The sequence below is a fragment of the Pseudopipra pipra genome, chromosome 28 (assembly GCF_036250125.1).
Source record: "Pseudopipra pipra isolate bDixPip1 chromosome 28, bDixPip1.hap1, whole genome shotgun sequence".
NCBI classification, from domain to species: domain Eukaryota; kingdom Metazoa; phylum Chordata; class Aves; order Passeriformes; family Pipridae; genus Pseudopipra; species Pseudopipra pipra.
Genome location: NC_087576.1, coordinates 4,420,838 through 4,440,378, shown reverse-complemented (window position 1 = coordinate 4,440,378; position 19,541 = coordinate 4,420,838). Strand labels below are relative to the sequence as shown.

Genomic DNA, 19,541 nt, shown 5'->3' with positions numbered 1-19,541 from the left:
CCCCGGGATGCCTGTCTTTCCTCCTATGAGCTCGGTTTCCCGCTGCTCTCTAGCTCCTTCCTCAGCTACGGCCACGGGCCTGCAGTTGTGGCTCATGCCACTGGTGTGGGGGAAAGGCTGGGCACCACGGAGACGCTCTCTCCCACCCCAAAGGAAAAGAGAGTCTGGACAAGGGCAGCTGCAAGGCAAAGGTGTGAGCTGACAAATGCAGGGTGGTATTGCAGGGCCTCAGAAGGCCTTGGAAGGATTGCCATGCCCAAAGAATTGGAGGCCTTGCAGGATTCCTGAGAGAAAGGGTTTCTCAGCAAGCTGCAGAGCTCAGCTTCCTCAGAGAAAGCGCAACTGGGAGAGGGAATGAGGGCCCCCCGTCCCCCTTTTCTTTGGACAAACCACCCCTAGGGCAAATTGCCAAGCCGCACTGCTGTGGAGGGCAAGACAGTCCTGCCACGTGGGACAAGCTGCTCCTCTCCAGCAGCAAGAAGCACAGTTAAGAAAGGGCCCAGTGGACTCCAAGGGCAAGAAACTGCTGCTCCTTTGCACTCTTACCCTGCTCTGTCTGGCGAGTGTGGCCAGATTGTCAAAGCTGGGCATCTCGGTTCTGTTCATGACGGAAATGTAGCAGGCGTTCTGTTGCGGGACTTTGGTTGCAATGACGCCCTGGAAAGAGAAAGTTATTGAGCACTGGCCGTTCCGTTTTGCAACTGTTAAGCCTGGGAGAAAGTGTGGATTGAACCAGTGAGGCATGCGGATGGTTTCTACCCCAAAGGGCGAACTGAAAAGGTTCAGAAGAAAGGAAGAAGCCCCGTGCCTTGGTCAGCTGGAGCGGGAGGCAGCCTCCTCGCACAGTGCCCGGCAAAGCGCGTTCCCTGCCACTCACCGTGTTGTAGTTCCAGATGGTTTTCCATGATAAATCTTTGCCCGTTTGCTGGATAATTGCCACACGCTTTTGACTATTGATCTTCACTGTTTGTGCAACACCAGTGATGGAGATTTGGGTGTTTCCATCGACGATGATTTCCTGTTTTCCTTTTATCTGCTGATCCTTGCAAATTAAAGTATGCACTTTTAGATTGTGTAATTTTGCAGTGACCTCCCCAAAGCTTTAGAGAAATCCATGGTGGATTAGCATAATTGCTTCCCACAGGGAGTGGCAGCAGTGAGCTGAGGATTTTTCCAAGGACAAAGGCTCAAGGCTGTGGCAAAGTTGGGCAGTAGCCATAAGAATTCTTTGCCTGCCTTCCCCGAATCATTGCTGCATCTTACAACTGCCGTATGGTGCCTTTAGAGTTTCATCTCTGAGAGGAGATTACAATTTCTATCCACCCAGCAAATGAAGAAAGAATGAAGGACATCTCCCAAAGCAGGGGATATAGAGACAGCAGCTGTGCAGGTGGGAATTGGTCCCTGTACTCACATTTTCACCAAGGGTTGGAGTCAGGACGAGTCCAAGAAGGACTGCAGTTAAAATCTGAAATGAAAATCAAATACAAAAGTGTAACTGCAGGTCTGGCTGGTGAATCTGGTCATGAGAATCCTCATGCCCTTTTCCTAATCTGCTGTTGAAGTGTCCTCCTTGGATCCTCTTTTGCTTTCATTTAGGGCAAGAGTGCCCTAAAGTGAGTCACCCTCGCTTTGCCCCAGAGTGCTGCAAACTGGACACGTTTTACAGTTGCTGTTTCAAGAGCTGAATCTCAAGTTGCTTCTGAACAGGCACACACAGGTGTTTTAAAAGAGTGAGGAGAAAACTTTTCCATTTCTTCTGCTCTGCCATTACAGGGAAGTGGTTGATCCATTAATGCAGTGCTCCAGTTTTGCAAAGGCATTGACAAAAATGGACATGGACAAGGCTTTGTGTATTCTGCATAATGGAGAGCCAAGCTGTAGGAAAACTCCTTACCTTCCAGCTAATAAGGGCTGAGCTGCTCACTCCGGAGGAGCAAAATGTCCCCAGAGAAACCTCTGTGCTCTGGGCAGGCAGAGGCACTTCTGAGAGAAAGGCAATGGGATTGAATGAAAGGTTTAGTTTATAAGGAAGAAAAGCTTGTATACTCACAGGGAGCTTCATCCTGACTGCAGAGCTGATGCTCCTGCAGGTAGAAAGAGTGATGTGAACCTCCCACCTTATATATGTTTTCTGAATTCACGGTGGAAGGGTTGAGTGTTGAAATAAAATTATTTTGTCATTTGTTTCCCTGTCACTTGTCACTGAAAATTATTTCCTGCTGTAACTACTTGATAAACATGGGGACTGTACTTTTGCACATTTTGACCTGCTGGAGTCTCATAATTATCAGATAGGAATCCATTTGCAGTGAAAAATTAAATAAGTTTATAGTATTTTTCTGACATGTACTAATTACTTTTGAAAATTCACTTTAAACTTAAGACCGGAGATATCCTGGGGTTTAAACAAGGACATAAAAAGATTTGCATTAGACAGAATGAGTAAAAGTCCTTGCACCTTCCAAAATGTACTGTGTGTTATCAGGTAACCATAGCACCCACTAAAATACAGCGGTGGGGGCTGGGACATCCGTGCCTCAGTGGACTTGGCAGAGCAGCCCTGGCACATTTGTGCCTTTCCAGCTTTACTAATTTACAGCTGTTATTATATATTTTTCCGCATAAGTGCATGAAAGTAGAGCAGTTTTGTGAACAGTGGGGCCCAGCTGCTATGTTGTGCTCTCCTGTTGGAATTCTGGTTTAAGTGAGATCCTGTTGTAGAAGGCACTGTCCCTTCCAGAAGCACCTGTGCCCTGCAATTCCCTGCATGGAGAGCAGGGAGGCTCTGGTTGCAGCCTGGCTGTGGGTATCCCTGTTTGCCCGCGAGGCTGCCAGGCTCTTGGCACGAGATGCTGCACCACAGACCCTGCTCAGGTCAGACCCCGCTCAGGTCAGACCCCGGCTGCCTCGGAGCACTTGAAATCATCATCTGTGACAGTCTGGCCCATGGTGTCCAGGGGCTCAAAAGCCCCCAGAGAGACGTTCCCATTGACTCACAATAGGATAAGGGAAGAGGGCTGCGCCTGTGTGATCTCAGGGAAAATGCAGTGTAGAGCTGGAAAAGGAGAGGAGGGTCTCTCCAGAAACCCCAGGCAAGGCAGACGGGAACTTCTCTTTAAATACTGCAACCCCACAGCTTTTCCTTGGAAGGGCTAAAATATTCTTGGGTACAGTTTTGCTTTGGTTTTAATGTCAGTTGACCCTTAGAGACCCCAAAAGCCTTTTCCTGAACAGACCAGGCTGCTGTGTCCTTTCTTTAGAGAAACTCTGGGCTGTTCCTGAGTGGGTAAAGTGTCTCTTGGAGTAACTCCCATTAAAGGCCAAGGAAAGGGCCCCTGAGCAAGGAGGGAAGGTGAAGATCTGCTGTGTCCCACACAAACTGAGTTAGTGATGTTTTAGGTGAAGAAACTGCCCAGCCTTTTTGCCTTATTTTTGGCCTAATTTGACTCTTTCAAATTTCCAACTTTAACTGGTTAGGGGATACTTCTTTGCTTTCTGTGTTAAACCTTTATGAAACATTCTTAAATAATTTCTGTTTTTCAATTCCAGACTTCATTGAATACATTTTTTAATTCTGTCATTTGCTCCTTGATTTCTGGGTTGATCAGAGAGCAGTAGTGTATCTGTCTATTTGCAACTGGCCATATTGCCCGACACTGCTTATGTCACCATTTGCTTCTAGTTGTGATGAATAATTGCTCAAGGCAGCATGTGAAATCTCCCTGGGAAATTGTACAGGATGAGGTTTAAATGCCAAAATTGGGATTTTGCAAGAACATTCGTTTATCTACTTTTCTTTGGAATTGCTTCATATTTAATTTAAAGAGTTAGTAAAAACACAGCATAGACCAAGGTAGGTTGATGATAAATTTTACTGAGACCCAACAGCCTCCACACAGAATAGAAGAGAGACAGATAAATGACTGAAAGTATGATCAAGAGAAGAATATCAAGGAGAAAAATCTTTCTTATGGGTACACAGTTCTATGAATTTTCTTCCTCAGACTTTATCAGGAAAAATCACAGTAATAAACAGGCAGTTCCTTAATTCTGACATTCAATCATGAAACATGTCGTTCTAAGAAGTTTGATCCTGAGAAGTTTGATCCTCTTAAAAAGTTTGATCCTGAAAGAAAAGGAAAAAGTGATTAGATTTGCACTGGGAAAATAAGAAAGTAGCTGAAATGCTTCCAACTAGTTTCAACTAAAAAAATCCAGACTTATGTCAAGAGCTAGAGCCCAGAACCTTCTTGAAAAAAGCTGGTGTCCAGGTTGTATGCAGAAGAGTGACAGACCTGCTGCATTTCCTTATGTACATATTCACTGATGTATAAAAAGTCATAGAATACCACAGGATTTCAATAATTGACTTGCTCACCTTTGCTTGAATCATTTTTGTAGTCTTGTTAACCTGCCTTTATTTTGGAACACAAAGGCTGTCAGCAGCAGACTCACCAGGAGCTGGGTAAGCCAGGTAAGAGGGAATTCCTCTGCACAAAGCTTGGATGCGTTTTCCATAAGGACTCAAGCTCTGGAGTCTGTTCCTCGAGATGATGAAGCGATTCTCTCTGGGTGGCAGTGGGTGAGGCTGAGATCCCTGAACATCAAAGAAACAAACCCAGAAAACAACATTTAAGAAAACCAAGAACAGAGTTCAGAGCCTGGGGATGGAGAGCAGCCCTGGGGAGAAGGACTTTGGGGGTGCTGGTGGGTGAGAGGCTGGACCTGCCTCATCAATGTGCACTCCCAGCCCTGAGCCTTCCTGTGCCCTGGGCTGGTCCCACAGCGTGGGCAGCATGAGGGGGGTGGTTCTGTCCAGAAGAGGCCACAAAATGATCAGAGGGATGGAGCAGCTCTGCTGTGGGGAAAGGATGAGACAGTTGGGATTGATCAGCCTAGACAAGAGAAGGCTCCAGGATGACCTAATTGTGGCTTTCCAGGACCTGAAGGGAGCCCACAAGAAACATGGAAAGAGACTATTTACAAGTGTCTGGAGTGCCAGAACAAGGGGGAACGACTTCCCACTGCCAGAGGGCAGGTTAGATGGGATATTGGGAAGGAATTCTTCCCTGTGAGGGTGGTGAGCCCTGGCTACAGCCACAGCCTCAAACAGAGAAGCTGTGGCTGCCCCATCACTGGAAGTGTTCAAGGCCAGGCTGGACAGGAATTGAGGTTATTCATGGGCAATGCAACTTCTGCAAGGACTTTGAGAGAGATTCAGCTATAAAGCCAAGAAAATTCTCTTCAGCTCTTGGGGCCTTTTCTCCTTTGCATGTAGGAACAGGCAATTGATTGACTTTTCACAGGCAATCAATTGGCTTTCACACCACTTTCATCCACCATCCTACCGTGTCTCCTTGAGGTGGTGTAGGAAACCGTTTGCCAAGCCAAAACCTCCTGCTCGTTGAAGCAATGATGCAGGTGTTCTTTGAAAACACTTTAGTTGCAACGTAGCCCTGTTAAAATTAAACAGAAAACCCCTTTTTGTTGCAAACAGAGAAAGAGAAGTGGATTGCTAGAGAGAGGCACTGGTTAAAACAAAGGCTTTGTAGAGTGCAAACAGTCATAGGGAAAGAAAAATATTGGTCCTTTCAATTATATTGTTTCGGTAAATGTGTCATGGAGGTTGTTGCCTCTTCCAGTAATGCCACGTATGTGATGTGTTCTCCTGCTTAAGGCAGGTGAAGGAATTTGCTCAGTGCACTCACAGTACAGCAGAACCAGTCCCATGGCTGCAGGAGCACATTTTTAAGAATCTCCCCTAAAATCTGGTGAAGTTTTGTTGAAGCTTCGGTGTTTTTCAGAAACCTTCTGTCTATTGTCATTTTTTTTGAGCCATAATGGCAACTACTTACAGTCTTGAAGTCCCAGACAGTTTTCCAGGCCTCAGAGCCCTCCTTTGGGTCGGTGTCAGAGTGGTTTGAGTTGTCACTGTGGTGCTCATTCTCAATGTTCTGATTTTTGGAAAAGATTAAAGGAGATAAGGATGAAGCTTTGGGGATTCCCAGGAGTGTTTCACTCATTAAAGCAATAGCTCTAGTAGACATGTTTTGGGAAATTATTGCTCTTGGAGATCATTTTAAAGGGGAGATAATTTCTGACCTCAGAACGAAGACTTGGAAGCCCTTTAGTTTCTAAGTAAAATAATTCCTTGTTGTTCTTTCCCCACCAGGAGTTTGCAGACACCAGATTACTTACAGTATTCCCCTGGATTTTGTGGTCAGATCATTCATGCTGATATTTATTTCTCTCTACACCACTACTTACAGTGGTTTTGCTCATCTCAGGACAGACTTTCCTAATTTCATATATGGTAACTGTTTTTTTCCCTTGGTACATCAAGCACATTAATATTTCCCTTGGTGTGTAATAATAATAAAAATGTAGGTTTTTTCTAAGCAACACACTTAAAAATGCAGCTTGACTCACAGAACTGTGTTTGTCAGAAGCAACAGCTAAAGGCCACTAATTCTTGTGGCAGAAGTGAAGAGCTGTGTGTAGCTCTATCCTTACCTTGTTGGCAAGAGCTGGAACCAGGAAAATTCCAAGAAGAGAAGCAATCACAATCTGAAATGAGTATTTGAATTCACAACATTTTAACATTGTACTGCTTATTTTGCATCAAGTTATTTGCTGTCTTTAAATAATTTTTACTTCCATTTAACTTTGTACACAGGTTCAGCACTTTCTGTAGCGAGACCTGGCTGAAGAGGATTTAAATATGCAGGAGAATTTTTTTAAATGAGTTTCCATGAGATCATCAATGCACAGAAATTGCCCTGAACCAATAGGTTCTAAAACTTGCCCAGCCCCAGTCCAGTAAACTCCTTGGAAAAAGGTGTTCTGAAATAATTTCTTTGAAAGAGTGAGCTTTTCACCTTGAGCTTTTGATCAGACATGGAGCAGATCCATGAAAGATCCAGGAACACCTGTTGTGAAGAGCTGGAACGTGGATGCCAACTCCAGCTCTGTAGTCAGCAGCAATGGAACCTGAGCACCCTCACAGAGATTTCATCCTCCGAATACAGAGCTAATAATCTAAGGGTTGGCACAAGCCTTTCTGTTCAGAGAAATGTGACATTAAATATTTCTATCCCCTTTATAAAGTCAGAGTTTCAGTGACTCATGTGCTTGTTATTGTCCAAACTACTGCTGGTCTCTTTTGGAGAGATTTAATATTGTTATGAAGATAAATTCTTTTGCGATAACTATTGTTTACAATTATTCTCTTGGAGACAATCCCTTGAATATTGAATCAGTCTCAGATTTCATCTCCTTCAAAGGAGGATTTTGATGAGAAAGATCCAAGTGTGACTCAGAATATTTAACACTAACACTTGGGAATTTATCCTGCACAGTTCCAGGCTGCTGTAAATACCCCGGCATCACCGTCCTGCACGTGGTTCTTCTCATGGTTCTTCTCCTACGCTCTCAGCACAGCTGTGCCCTCACTTTATGGACCTTGCCGAGACTGTTGACTTGCCTCTGAGTTGTGAAGGAGAGAATATTGTCCTTTGGACGTTCCACGTGCGTGTGGCACCCCAAGACAGAGCACTTCTCTCTTTCATGTTTGAGTAGGCAGATGGAGTTACATCCCTGCCAGAAGGGACATTTCACCCATGCAGTCCCCACCCCTCTGGCATTTTCTCTCTATGATCCTGCAGAAATCACTAAGAGGTCACTTGGTGCCAAGAAAGACTCAAAACTATTTAAACTGTTCAGCCTTAAGAGTTTTATGAGAAAGTGATTCGTCTACTTACAGTGAACTTCATTTTGATGGTAGGCCAGGCAAGCTCTGCTGGTAATTGATGTGTACTCTTAGTTTTTATACATAATACCCCAAAGTTAAATGTGAAAATGGGTTTACCCTATTGGCAGGTGCCCTGTGTTCACAGAAGCATGACGGGGTTCCTGAGGAAGTGCTCTGATAAGAGGAGGCTTTGATAGCAGCCTGATTGAATTCATTGCGTAGAGGGAGATGAAAGAAAACTTGTCATGGTAAGTCCAGAGTATTTAATGGTAACTTTTAAATGGAAAAAAATAATGATCAGAACCAGAGAACAGATTCCCAGTAAACTTGTAATGACACTTTGTGCCTGCATGGCAAAGGACTCGGCCTGACATTGTACCTATAGCCAAAATCACCATTCAAATCAGGGCAGGGGGTGATCTTGCTGTGTTAAAAATGTTGCCAGTCCTTGGAGATCATGAGGCTGGTTCTAAATCACAGAAATTCCTGAGTTCTGTTGTTGACCTTCCCTTCTGAGCTCATTCAGTCAGGATCTACTTTCTGGTCCTCTGCTCCTGCCTGATGCCTGGCTCGGACTCCCTGAGTGCCGAGGAGGTGGAGCAGTCTGGCTCTGCTTCTCATCTCTTTCACATCCCCTTTGCAGTTTGCTGGAGGTGTCAGATATGGTGAATGAAAAGATTTATGGGACTGATTTGTGGATGGAGTCAGGTATGTTCTTAGCCTCCAAGACCCCAAATACCTATCATGTATGTGTCACAAAATCCTCTCATAGCCTCTGGAAATTCCATTAATGGAGTCATTCTCAAGAAAGGCAGGAGAAACTGGCCTGTATAATCCTCATCCCTGCACTGTCCTTAGCAACTGTGGGAAGCAACTTTGTCTGTGTCTTCCAACAACCAGAGCCAACGTGGCCATTGCAGTAAGTGTCACACTTGGACCCCTGAATCTGCACATCTTCCACCAGCTGCTGATTGCTTGAGTAGTTTGTATGGGAAAGGCACAGCTCGAGCGCTTGCCATGAAGGTTGGCTTACAGAACTAACGAGCCAGTAGAATAGTCAGGAAAAAGGGCAGGGAATGGAGCTTTGACTGGGTAAGCCCCCGGTCTTTTCCAATAAAAGATGGTCTCCTCCTTCAAGCTCTGCTCAAGGCATTCTGTTTCCATAGTAAAATTCTTGTACCCCTGTGCAACAAACTCCTAAGGCCAAGAGTTGATCCAGTTTTCACCTTTTCCTCAAATTAGTGTTTTGTTCTGGACACACACTTACATTTTCATGTGGGTTTTTTGCTCCTTACTGTCTAGCAAGAGTAAAAGTACTGGAATTCTTTCTGGTTTCATCCTGGAAGCTTGAGCTTGATATTTTTCTTTGTAACTGTGGAACATTATTAATTCTACTTGACCTGTCCTTGAGCCACAGGGTTTTCTAGGCTATGTCACCCCACCTTTATCTAGAGTGTGGCCCACCCGAGTGCAAATGGGAGCATGGAGAGTTATGTTGGTTTTTTGAGGTGTTGCTTCACTCTTTACTTTTCTCCCACTACCTCCTCACTCCCTGATAAAGTAAATATTTATGAAAAGTACCTGGAGAAAAACCCTGTGAGTCACTAGGAGAGTTTATCATGATCATATAATCTCCCCTTGACTTGATTGAATCCTTCTCCTTTAGATGTGAAAACCCTTGTTGAGCGCTCAGACTTGAACTGAAATGGTGCAATTATTCTTTTCACTTGATGCTCAAGCTTCTTTGGTTTAAATGTTTTCTAGTGGATGATAGTGTCAATTAATGAGTCAAATTCTTATATTAAGAGAAATTCTGTAGCCTAATGATTTTTCATCAGGGTAAAGTAGAATGTATTTGAAAATATTTGGCCTTACAAAAACAGTGGAGAAATGAATCTTCCTGTGATGATAATCATTGCTGCGCTGGGACACCGTGTTACGTGTTCTGCACATTTCTCAGATTCCATTTTCTGCTCACTTCCCTCATAGAACCAACCTGCCTGCAAGTGTAACAGCTGGAGAAAGAGTGATTTTATTTGGGGAAAGGTGTGAGAGGCTTCTCTTAGATCAGAAGTATGGAAAGCACAAGGACTTTGAGAATGTGACATCACTGGAAAATGTCACGTTCTCCAAGAGGTTCTGAGCCATGGGTTCGTAAGCCAAACCTCCCTCTGCCTGAGGCCTGGGGAAAGTGAAATTAGAGGGGTTACAGCCCTTCTGATGTAGCTCCTTTCTTCAGCTACTTCATATAGAAGGTGCTTTGAGGACTCGAGCACAGAGGGTGGCAGTGACTGGGGTGACACCAGACTGTGACCTGTCACTGGGGGGGTCCCACAGGGCTCCACCTTGGGCCCTGTGCTCTTCAACATCTCTGTCAATGACTTGGGCACGGGACTGGAAGGGACACTGAGCAAGTTTGATACAAAACTGGGAGGAGCTGTTGAGTCCCTGGAAGGCAGGGAGGCCCTGCAGGGAGACCTGGACAGATCAGAGGCCTGGGAATCACCAACCATGGGAAGTTCAACAAGGGAAATTTCCGGATTCTGGCCCTGGGATGGAGCAATCACAGCTGCACGGGCAGACTGGCGAGAGAGATGCTGGAAAGGAGTGCCAGGAAAGGGACCTGAGGGCAGAGAGACCACGACAGATCAGAGATGGACAATCCCCAACCATGGGAAGTGGAACAAGGACAAGGGCTGGATTGTGCCCCTGGGCCGGGGCAGCCCTGGCTGTGTGTGTGGGCTGGGGATGAGAGGCTGGAGAGCAGCTGCAGGAAGGGCCCTGGGGGTCCTGCTCCATGGCCAGTTGTTCCTGAGCCAGCAGTGCCCTGGCAGCCAGGAGGGCCAACGTGTCCTGGGGGCATCAGGGAGGGGATTGTCCTGCTCTGCTTTGCCCTGGGGCAGCCTTACCTCAACATTGGGGCAGTTTGGGGGGACACAATATAACAAAACCATTGGAGAGTGTCCAAAGGAGTCAACGAGGATGGGGAAGGGCCTTGATTGGAAGCCGCATGAGGACACTGAGGGCACTTGGTGCATTCAGCTGGAGAAGAGGGGACTGAGGGGAGACCTCACTGCAGTTCCAACTCCATGGGGAGGGGCAGGGACTGAGCTCTGCTCTGGGGGACCAGGGACAGGATCCAGGGAATGGCTGGAGCTGTGTCAGGGCAGGGTCAGGTTGGATCTCAGGGAAAGGTTCTTCCCCCAGAGGCTGGTTGGGCACTGCCCAGGCTCCCCAGGGCAGTGGGCACAGCCCCAAGGCTGCCAGAGCTCAGGGAGGGTTTGGATGATCCTCCGGGGCAGAGGGGGGGACTCTTAGGAATGGGCCTGTGCAGGGCTGAGGGTTGGACTGATGGTCCTTGTGAGTCCCCCCCAACTCAGCACATTCTGTGACTCTGTGCTGATTTTAGGTATGTTCCTGGGAGATATGTGATAAACTGTGGGGAAAAAGCCTCCAAAAAGCAAGGCTTTCCTGTTGGAAGTATATCCTCTTTGCCTGAGACAATCAACTTGGCCTGTGTTCTCTCTTGCAATTGTGCTAATTAGTCAAATGCTTTTCAGAAATTAATCTTTAATTTTTGTTCTTGTCTGATGAGATGAGCAGAATCCAGCCAGTCCAGTGGAAGGTGAAAATTGTGAGATCGTGAAGTTCTCCTTCAGTGGATAACTGTGGATCTCCCAGGTCGCTCTGCCCTTACCTGTGTCTAAGCACATTGATGCCTAGGAAAGCAGGAGCTCATGTTTCTTGGGTGTTTTTCAGAAGAAATGAGTATATGAAGGCATGGAAAATTAAATGGAAAAAAACCCCTCTTAAAGTAATGGAAAATTAAATTCAACTTTCCCTTTAACGCATTTAGAACTTATTAAAGCTTTTTGTTTTAACTTGTGGTGCCTGACCTTGTTATATTCGTTCTGTGAAAGGCTTATTTGACTGCTGAAATCTGCACTTAGTATTTCTGGCATAACTGGAATCTTAGAAACAAAGAATCTTTTGAGAAGGGCCAGGGCCAGCTCTTAAGAGGAGGGCAACTTCAACCTAATTAGTCTAACTGTGCTTATCACAATTTGATATCTGTTTATGTGCTTTCTGATACATTGCTTGGCAGCACAGCTTTGTTACACTGGAGATAACCTTTTCTTGTGTGGACTTAGGTGGCATAAAGCAAATGTGTACAATTTCCTTTTTTTTTTGTTTTCCACTGAGGCCTGTTTGCTGAGAGAGATTTCTGTACAATCTCCTTCACTTTTTTCCTGATAACAGAGATTACAGAAATGTGTTTGCTGTTAGTTTGAGTTCTTGTTTTGTTTGGAGGGAACCGGCCTCGATTATGACCTTTTAGTAGAAAGCAGAGTGTGATTCATCAAGGTCCCAGCACTGGCTGGGGTGGAGTCGTGGGTGAGGAGGAGCCCAGGCAAGGTGGCAGTCACCAGAGAACACTTCTCATGGGAAAATCGTGTGGTCATTGGATTTTCATAAAACACAGCAATCAGTGGCACCTTTAAAGGGGGAATCCCCATCCTGGTCCTTTGGTTCTGTGACCTTGTGTTGAAACTATGCAGCCTCTGAATTTTCCCATCATTCCTTTGAATGCTGAGGAGGCCAGAAGTCACCACAGGTTGGCCTGCGAAGCACAGCTGTTGTTCCTAATTCTGTCACTAATTTCAATGCCCGTGTTCTATCCATCATGGGAACTGATCAAAACTAAGCAACACTTCTTGTGAGAGTCCGTGCACAGAGAAGAGAATCATGGAATCCCACAATGGTTTGAGTTGGAAGGGACTTTAGGGTCATCCAGTTCCAACCCCCTGCCATGGGCAGGGATGCCACTCACTGGAGCAGGTTGCTCAAGGCCCCACCCAATATATGAGATGAAAGAAATGGCTGTGGAATTGTTCTGTTGGGTGGCTGGTGTGGAGGCCACCATGACACAGGTGTTTCTTTCCAGGATTTGTCTGCAGACCGTCAATCGGCCTCTTAGGGATCGTATTCCAGAAGACAAAATGCAGTTTGTACAAATAAATAGCAGAGTTATTCCCAATGTCATTTAATTCTGGTTAATATCCTGTTAAATATTTAAAAAAATAGAACCAGCAAGACTGGGAACTCCTCTAAAGTTTAAACCAGCAAATAATAGCCATTTGTAGAGTGATTGATTTGCTGAGTCTTACTGAGTGCTTTAAATATATCAGGGTCAGGTTATCTGTGCCAACCCAAAATTCAGATAGGAGGCTTACGACATGTAGATATGGACTTGTTCGAGTCATGAAGGAAAGTTCTGTCAAGTGTTTCCCACACCTCCAGCAAGATATAAAAGTTGAAGGTCCCTGAGATTTCCCCACGTTTTATTCTGCTGCGTCTTGTTCTCATCCGAAAGAAAAATGAAGAGACTTGTGAGTATCTCCATTTCTGTTGAACTTTTAATACTGTATGTTCCTAATTCTTAGAAACAAAAGGAGAGAGGAGAAGATGCTCAAGTGGTACAGTACAGGGTACAGTGTGTTGTTTCTTTGGTGGTTCAGTAAGAAACCTGCATTCCTTGGGTCAGTGGAGTCTGTTGCAACATCACTTGAGCAAAGAGTGAAGAAATGGTTACCATTCACATGGGGAGTTTATTTGTGATTTAATAATTGCAGTTGTAGAGGCAAATCAAGAAGTAACAAGGCATCAAGGAGGGACTTCTGAAAATACAAAAAAAATTATTGGTTAAGTTATTCTGCTTTTTCAGTTACAGGCAAAAGGGACCCAAATAGCGAGAAGTTTGCAATGGAAATTGTTTTCAACTAATATACATGTTAAATGGGTCATTTTTCAAACTGATGCTATAGCTGCTGCCCTCAGTTCATAGTGTTTTGAAGTCACTGCCTGGTGTTTTCCTGAGATGCTCATTCCTTTTACAGGCTGCAGTCCTCGTTTTGCTGGGAGTCTTCTGGGCTCAGACTTCTGCACTGAACGTAAGTAGATGATGAACCTTCTCCTGAATGTGCTCATTTAAAATGTGTTGGATCCCTTGGCAGGGGGAATAAAATAGGCAGAAAAGCACAGAAGGAACTAAGAAGTTGGTTATTGCCAAAGAAAAAGAACTTTTGCCAGAGGTGACAGTCAGGGCAAAGAGGTGGTTCTGCGCAGGTGCAGAGTAAAGGAAATCTGGGGAACACAGGTCCCCCCAGCTCCTGCTAAAATATGGAAACTGGTGCAGTGTCCTGCCAGTCCCAGATGACTGGCACATCCCACTGTGGTTTTCCTCAGCCTGCAGGAGGGCCCGTTGCACAACTGATCTCCACCTCAGGAGCCTCCTGAGACTGCTCGAGGGTTGTGAAGGGATTTAGTGTTTACCTGAAGCAAATTGGGTTTTGTTGCACCTGCTCAAGATGAAGGCAGATGATGAGCAATGACCCTGTGCTGTTTGCCACAGACCTTTGTGCTGCGGGAGCCTGGCAGTAACTATGTCACTGGGACCATGACCATCCACAACGAGGAGCACGTCGTCGACGTCCACGTCCGCTCCGGCGTCTACTCCTCCGATACCATTTTCGACTACTCCCGTGTAAGTAAAGCAAAGAATCGGCCTCCACGTCATCTCTGAGCAAGTTTTTAAACTCAGAAATTATTTTGGTCTATTTTCACCACGTGCTGCCCTGAAACCCGTTTCTTTGAAGCCTCCCATCGCCTTTCCCCTCTTAGGCCATCTCCTTGTCTCATCCATACAATGGGTTGGTTTAAAAGGCTTGTAATGAAACCTGCAGTGGCACTTCATGACAGTGAGAAGAATGTCACTGGCCTCGAGGAGAGCAGAGTTGAAGATGGGCTGCCAGCACTCAGGTGCAGCAAAGTCTGCCAGAAATGATGCTTCCAGTCTTACAGACAGACACTGGGACAGGTTTCCATTCCCAGGGGTGACAATGTAAATGCAGAGTCATCCCACAGCAGCCTGTGTGGCCACTCGGGGTTTCTTCTGGATTGCCCTAAAGTGGAGACCATCGACCAACATCAGTGTTAGCCATTTTTAGTTAAATATTTAACCGTCATTCTTTTCGTCCCAGGGGTATATTGCCACCAGGCTGTTCTCCCGAAATGCCTGTTTTATCATGAAGATCAAAAAGGAATACATCCCCGAGCTGCAAGAGATCGGACGGCTGGCGTTTGAGAAACGGGTGAGTCTGCAGTGAACCCCTCACTGCTCACAAGGAGGGCAGGATGGGTGGGGTGTGGTGGGAGCCCCCCACTCTGCCTCCAGAAACAGCTGCTCTGTTGCTGTCTTAGCGATGATGGAGCTGATCTGACAAGATAGAACTTCCAGGGAATATCATGTAGAACATTCTAATGAACAATCACGGCCCCCCTGCAGTTTTAAAGTAGGCTGTCAAGGTGTCTTGAACTGTACAATCCCCAGTACTTGAAACAGATGTAATTTGACTATTTTGAGGTGATCACAATATGTGTCTGGGCAGACTTGCCCTTTTTTCCATTGTCCTGCTGATATTTTGAGCTTGACACAGCTTGAATTTTTTTTTTTTCTGCAGAACAGAGCTTAGAGATCAATTTATTTTGACCAGACATTGACTTCCCTATTCAGACTGAGGTTTCAGAATGTGACTGGAAGTATTTCTTGGAGATGGCCTGGAGTTCTGGCCCATTTTGTGCCAACCCAGCAGTAGCACATTTACAGCAAAACTTACTGCCAATTAATGTAATTCAATATGGCAGAAATACAGCTCAGGTTTGCTGTGTTTTATTTCTCTTTAAAAGCATGGAGCTTCTTTAGCTAATGTTTTTTTGTGAGGCAAAGGAAGGTGATTTTCGGTTTGGGAACCAAAGCTACATCACTCATGCTGTGTAACCTCTCCTTTTCAGACCATGAAGGATGTTTACTCTCCAAATAATGTGTGGACCCTGTTTCAAACTGGCAGTTCTGTGCTGGGGCGTTTGAAGGACTGGATTCTCTATGGCAAACACATCGAAAAGCTCTGCTCGGGGCTGCCCCTCTACCAGCTCACAGCCACTGAACGTGAGTCACAGATCAGGACACGCTGCTCTGGTCCGGTGCATAACCTGCCCCTCAAACCCTCCTGTCCTTTAAGTCCTCGTGGTACCTTTGAGCTGTGCAGACATTTCCTCCCACTCAGTTACACCACAAATGTTTGGCACAGTTTTGGGACCGACAGGAGCCTTGAAGAGGGGATTGAGATTTTTTCCTAACTGGATACAGGGATCTCATCACTGATCATATCTTCGTCTTCTTGTTTCTTGTAGCACAAGAGAACACTGATGGCTGTGCCAGTGCAGGAATTCCAAGTATTTTGGGCCTTAACATCTGTGAACAGCTCATTGCAACTGGATCTTGACATTCCTGCTGCTAGGAATTGCCTGGTTTCTTTGCATGCTTTTCTGATGGAGACCATGTTCTCCAGCTGGAACAGAGCTCGGGTATGAGGCTCAACTTGCCTATTCAAGGCTTTGATGTATGACAAAGCTATGATATACAAATAAAGATAATGCTTTAATAATCGAGTAAAATGCTTTGCCCTTTTTATTCATCCAAAATCAGAACAGAATTAAAGTGGGCCTTGCCAGTTTTCCTGCAGAAGGGACACGTTTCCCTTTGGTTTGCTGCTGTGCTCAGGCTGCAGCGTGGCCCAGGCATTGCTTTTGCTTCATGCCAGTGAAGAATCAGAAGCTGAATAGTGGAGAACTTCACTTTGGCATCAGCATCCAGCCTCTTCAGGTGCTGGTTCACCTTAGGTACAACTGCTGGAGGGAGGGAGCAAACAGGTGAACGGAGACAAAGAAAGGGAGCAGATCGACATTGCCAACATTTGCAAATAAATGAATTGAATTCTGTGGGGCCACTGGGAGTTTGCAGCGGTTTGAATGAGTTTTGCCATTTTAAAACCTAGATAGAGACTGTCCCAGTCCTAAAGAATTTATCACCTGGAATGAAGTTTCCCTTTCACACAGTGCCAGGGCACAGAGAGCTGTGACCACTTGCTGAGTGTCCCACATTGGAGTCGTTTGTGTCAGGGGCTGATGGAAATGAGGCAGCACTGCTGCCACCTCCCTGCTCTTGTGCTAATCCCAAGGAATGGTGGAACTCCCACATCCTTTCCATCAGTGCTTGGAAGGGGTGGATATGTTGGGGCTGAAGACTGAATATTTACTCTTTACTGGAGCCTTGGGCGGCTGCCAGAGGACAAGACATTCCTTTGGAGAAAATGGGTTCCAGGTCTGCAAGTTGTTATTTTCAAATCAGACTCCTGATCAAACCATCTGCTATTTATTAAAGGAGCATTTTATCATATGGTGAAAGCTGTCCTTTTGGATTATTTGTATCCAGAACAGGCTGCGGGTTCTTGGTGAGCCAAAGAATGTTTCTGGAGAGTCAAATTTTGGTAATTAAATCCAGGAATACTTGTTTTATGTTCTATGAACTCTGAAACAAGCCTCAATATACCTCATTATCTGCCATTGAATTCTGAGTTAGGGAGTTGTGTTCCTGCCCTTCAAGTACTCAAAAATGGAAGAAGATTGTTTCTAGCTTTAATTTTAGTTGCCAGCCTCATTGTATCAGTCAGGTCTGTGAGGAATATATTTGCATTTTGACTGCTGTGTTTGTTGTTTGGTAAATAAAGCTCCAGCTCTCCATCCACTCACAGCACCTCCAATGCCCACGTGTCCAGCTCACGGGAAACTTCTGGGTGCAGAACCCACCTTTTGGGGTCCAGCTCACAACAAAGACAGAAGGAAGTGCAGGAAGAATCATAAACCAAACAACCCACCTGGCCATGTTCTGTTTCCCCCCAGTGTTTTACAGGATGGTCTGTTCCCACGTGAGCACACATGGGCAAGTTGCAGCTCTGAATTTACTGCCCTTGAGCCCAGGCCTGTTGGTATCACCAACAGCCTGAAAGGTCCTGCTAGAAAAGGCTGCAGAGCAAAAGAAATTTATTCCCAATTTAAAATAACTAATTACAGGGCAAACAGGAATGTAAACCCAGCTCCGAACAAAGCAGAGAAAAGGACATATGCAGGAGAAAGAAATTTGATATTTTATTTATTGACACTGTATTTGCTTTTGTGATTTCCTGCCATTTCACTCTTTGCTGACTAGGCCACAGTTTACAGTATGTCCTATGTACCTGTATTACACTGTAATTAATCTATTTTTCTTATCTTGCAGGTGGTTGATATTATTACTGAACTACAGGGAAAGACCAAGGAGGTAAAAAGCAGCAACAACAGGTAAAGTGTCCCTGAAGATCAGGTCCATCTGTTGCCTTAAATAACTGTAGCCTGAAAATGTTGGCAATCTTTAAATCAGTCTGTCAGCAAAGGGTCTGCTCTGAATGGTCATGATCCAAAGGAAATCACAGAATCATGGAATTGTAAAGTTTGGGAAAGACCTTTAAGTTCACCAAGTCCAACCATCAACCAGCACCACCACCATGTTCACCACTAAACCACTCAAGTGCCACATCCAAATGTTTTTTGAACAACTCCAGGAATCGTGACTCCACCACTGCCCAGGACAGCCTATTCCAATACTTAACAACCCTTTCCAGGAAGGAATTTCCCCAGTATCCAACCTGACCCTCCCCTGGCACAGCTGGAGGCCGTTCCCTCTCCTCCTGTCCCTTGTTCCCTGGGAGCAGAGCCCGACCCCCCCCCCAGCTCCCCCCTCCTGTCAGGGGGTTGCAGAGCCAGAAGGTCCCCCCTGAGCCTCCTTTTCTCCAGGCTGAGCCCCCCCAGCTCCCTCAGTTAAGTTAATTCTAAGTTAATTCTCAATTAACTTCGACATGCTCTATATGATACAAAACATCTGTCCTAGACCCCCTCGGGTATCAGTAGCTTTGTGAGTTGTCTGTTGGGGAGGAACTTTTTGCATTGTGATCCATGAGATTTTCCACTGGGATGGATGGAAAATTCCCACTGATTTCCATGGGAGGCACCCACAGAGCACTGCAGCCCTACACCTCAGGAACAGTGGTGGAGTCACATTCTCAGGAGCAGTTGGAGCGTGGCCCGATAACCGCCCAAGGTTAATGTGCAGGTGGAGAAGGAGAAGTTTGTTGGCTCTAAGCACAAGGTTAACACCTTGGAAGCAGCAGAGCCACTGGTATCTGCACCAGGAGAGGGGCAGGGCTGCCCTGATCCCACCAGCACTGCAATCCAGAGCTGTCCCAGAAATGAAAAAGGAGCCAGTGCACCAGCTCAGATCCTAAAAACATATTGGCTGGAAGAGTCCAGGGAGGAAGAGTGTCAGGATGTGATCTTCGAAGTTACCTGATCTTTTCACGAGCTTTTCTCCACCAAAGTAATATGCACGTTTTGGAAGTTTACCTGCCTTCTCAGTCAGGCTTGTTCTGTAAAAAGTGGGGAATTTGTTTTTTGTAGAAGAGAGCTCTGTGGGAGCGTGTCTGGGTGTGCCTGAGGGAGTACCTGTGCATGTGCATTGGTAAATTAAAACAATATATGTCCCTGGCTGGGATATCAGGATAATGCTGATTGTTTTATCCCTGGCTAGGATACCAGGACAATGCTGATTGTTTGCTCCCAACTTTTTTTAAAAAGCCTGGAAGGTGTTTGAAGGCACGTCTGGAATCCAAGCAATGGTATCGTTGGATGCCACTGACAGGCAGCTGAAACATGTCAGGCATTTGGGGCTGGCAGGATGAGCCTAAACTGGTCACATCTCCACCCCTGTGCATTAAACTTCCCTGGTCCCTGTGGGCAGGAAGCCTCTGTGGTCCTTCACTGCCAAGGACAGACACCAATTTTTCTGGTCACCTGTGCT

General features: G+C 45.7%; 1 protein-coding gene and 1 long non-coding RNA gene across 8 annotated transcripts in view; one reads left to right on the top strand and one right to left on the bottom strand.

Annotated features, from left to right (window-relative positions):
• The window catches only part of GKN2 (gastrokine 2), a 122,660-nt gene extending 104,656 nt beyond the window's left edge, over positions 1 to 18,004 (top strand). For 4 of the 7 annotated variants that reach the window (XM_064638159.1, XM_064638160.1, XM_064638156.1 and 1 more), the window contains 6 exons: positions 7,882 to 8,001; positions 13,651 to 13,704; positions 14,166 to 14,297; positions 14,794 to 14,904; positions 15,605 to 15,758; positions 16,004 to 16,257. In XM_064638159.1, the coding sequence (XP_064494229.1) occupies positions 7,999 to 8,001; positions 13,651 to 13,704; positions 14,166 to 14,297; positions 14,794 to 14,904; positions 15,605 to 15,758; positions 16,004 to 16,095 (546 nt within the window). In that variant the 5' untranslated portion in view covers positions 7,882 to 7,998 and the 3' untranslated portion in view covers positions 16,096 to 16,257. Of the gene's footprint in view, positions 1 to 6,696; positions 8,002 to 11,601; positions 13,144 to 13,650; positions 13,705 to 14,165; positions 14,298 to 14,793; positions 14,905 to 15,604; positions 15,759 to 16,003; positions 16,258 to 17,927 lie in introns of those variants that run through there. The other 3 variants (XR_010425501.1, XM_064638161.1, XM_064638155.1) reach the window with 3 other exon arrangements.
• On the bottom strand, positions 883 to 2,122 carry LOC135403723 (uncharacterized). The gene is made up of 3 exons (XR_010425474.1): positions 2,054 to 2,122; positions 1,415 to 1,468; positions 883 to 1,042 (listed from the first exon to the last, which is right to left on the bottom strand). It is a non-coding gene; the product is annotated as an uncharacterized LOC135403723 (long non-coding RNA).
• Positions 18,005 to 19,541: the final 1,537 nt, after the last annotated feature.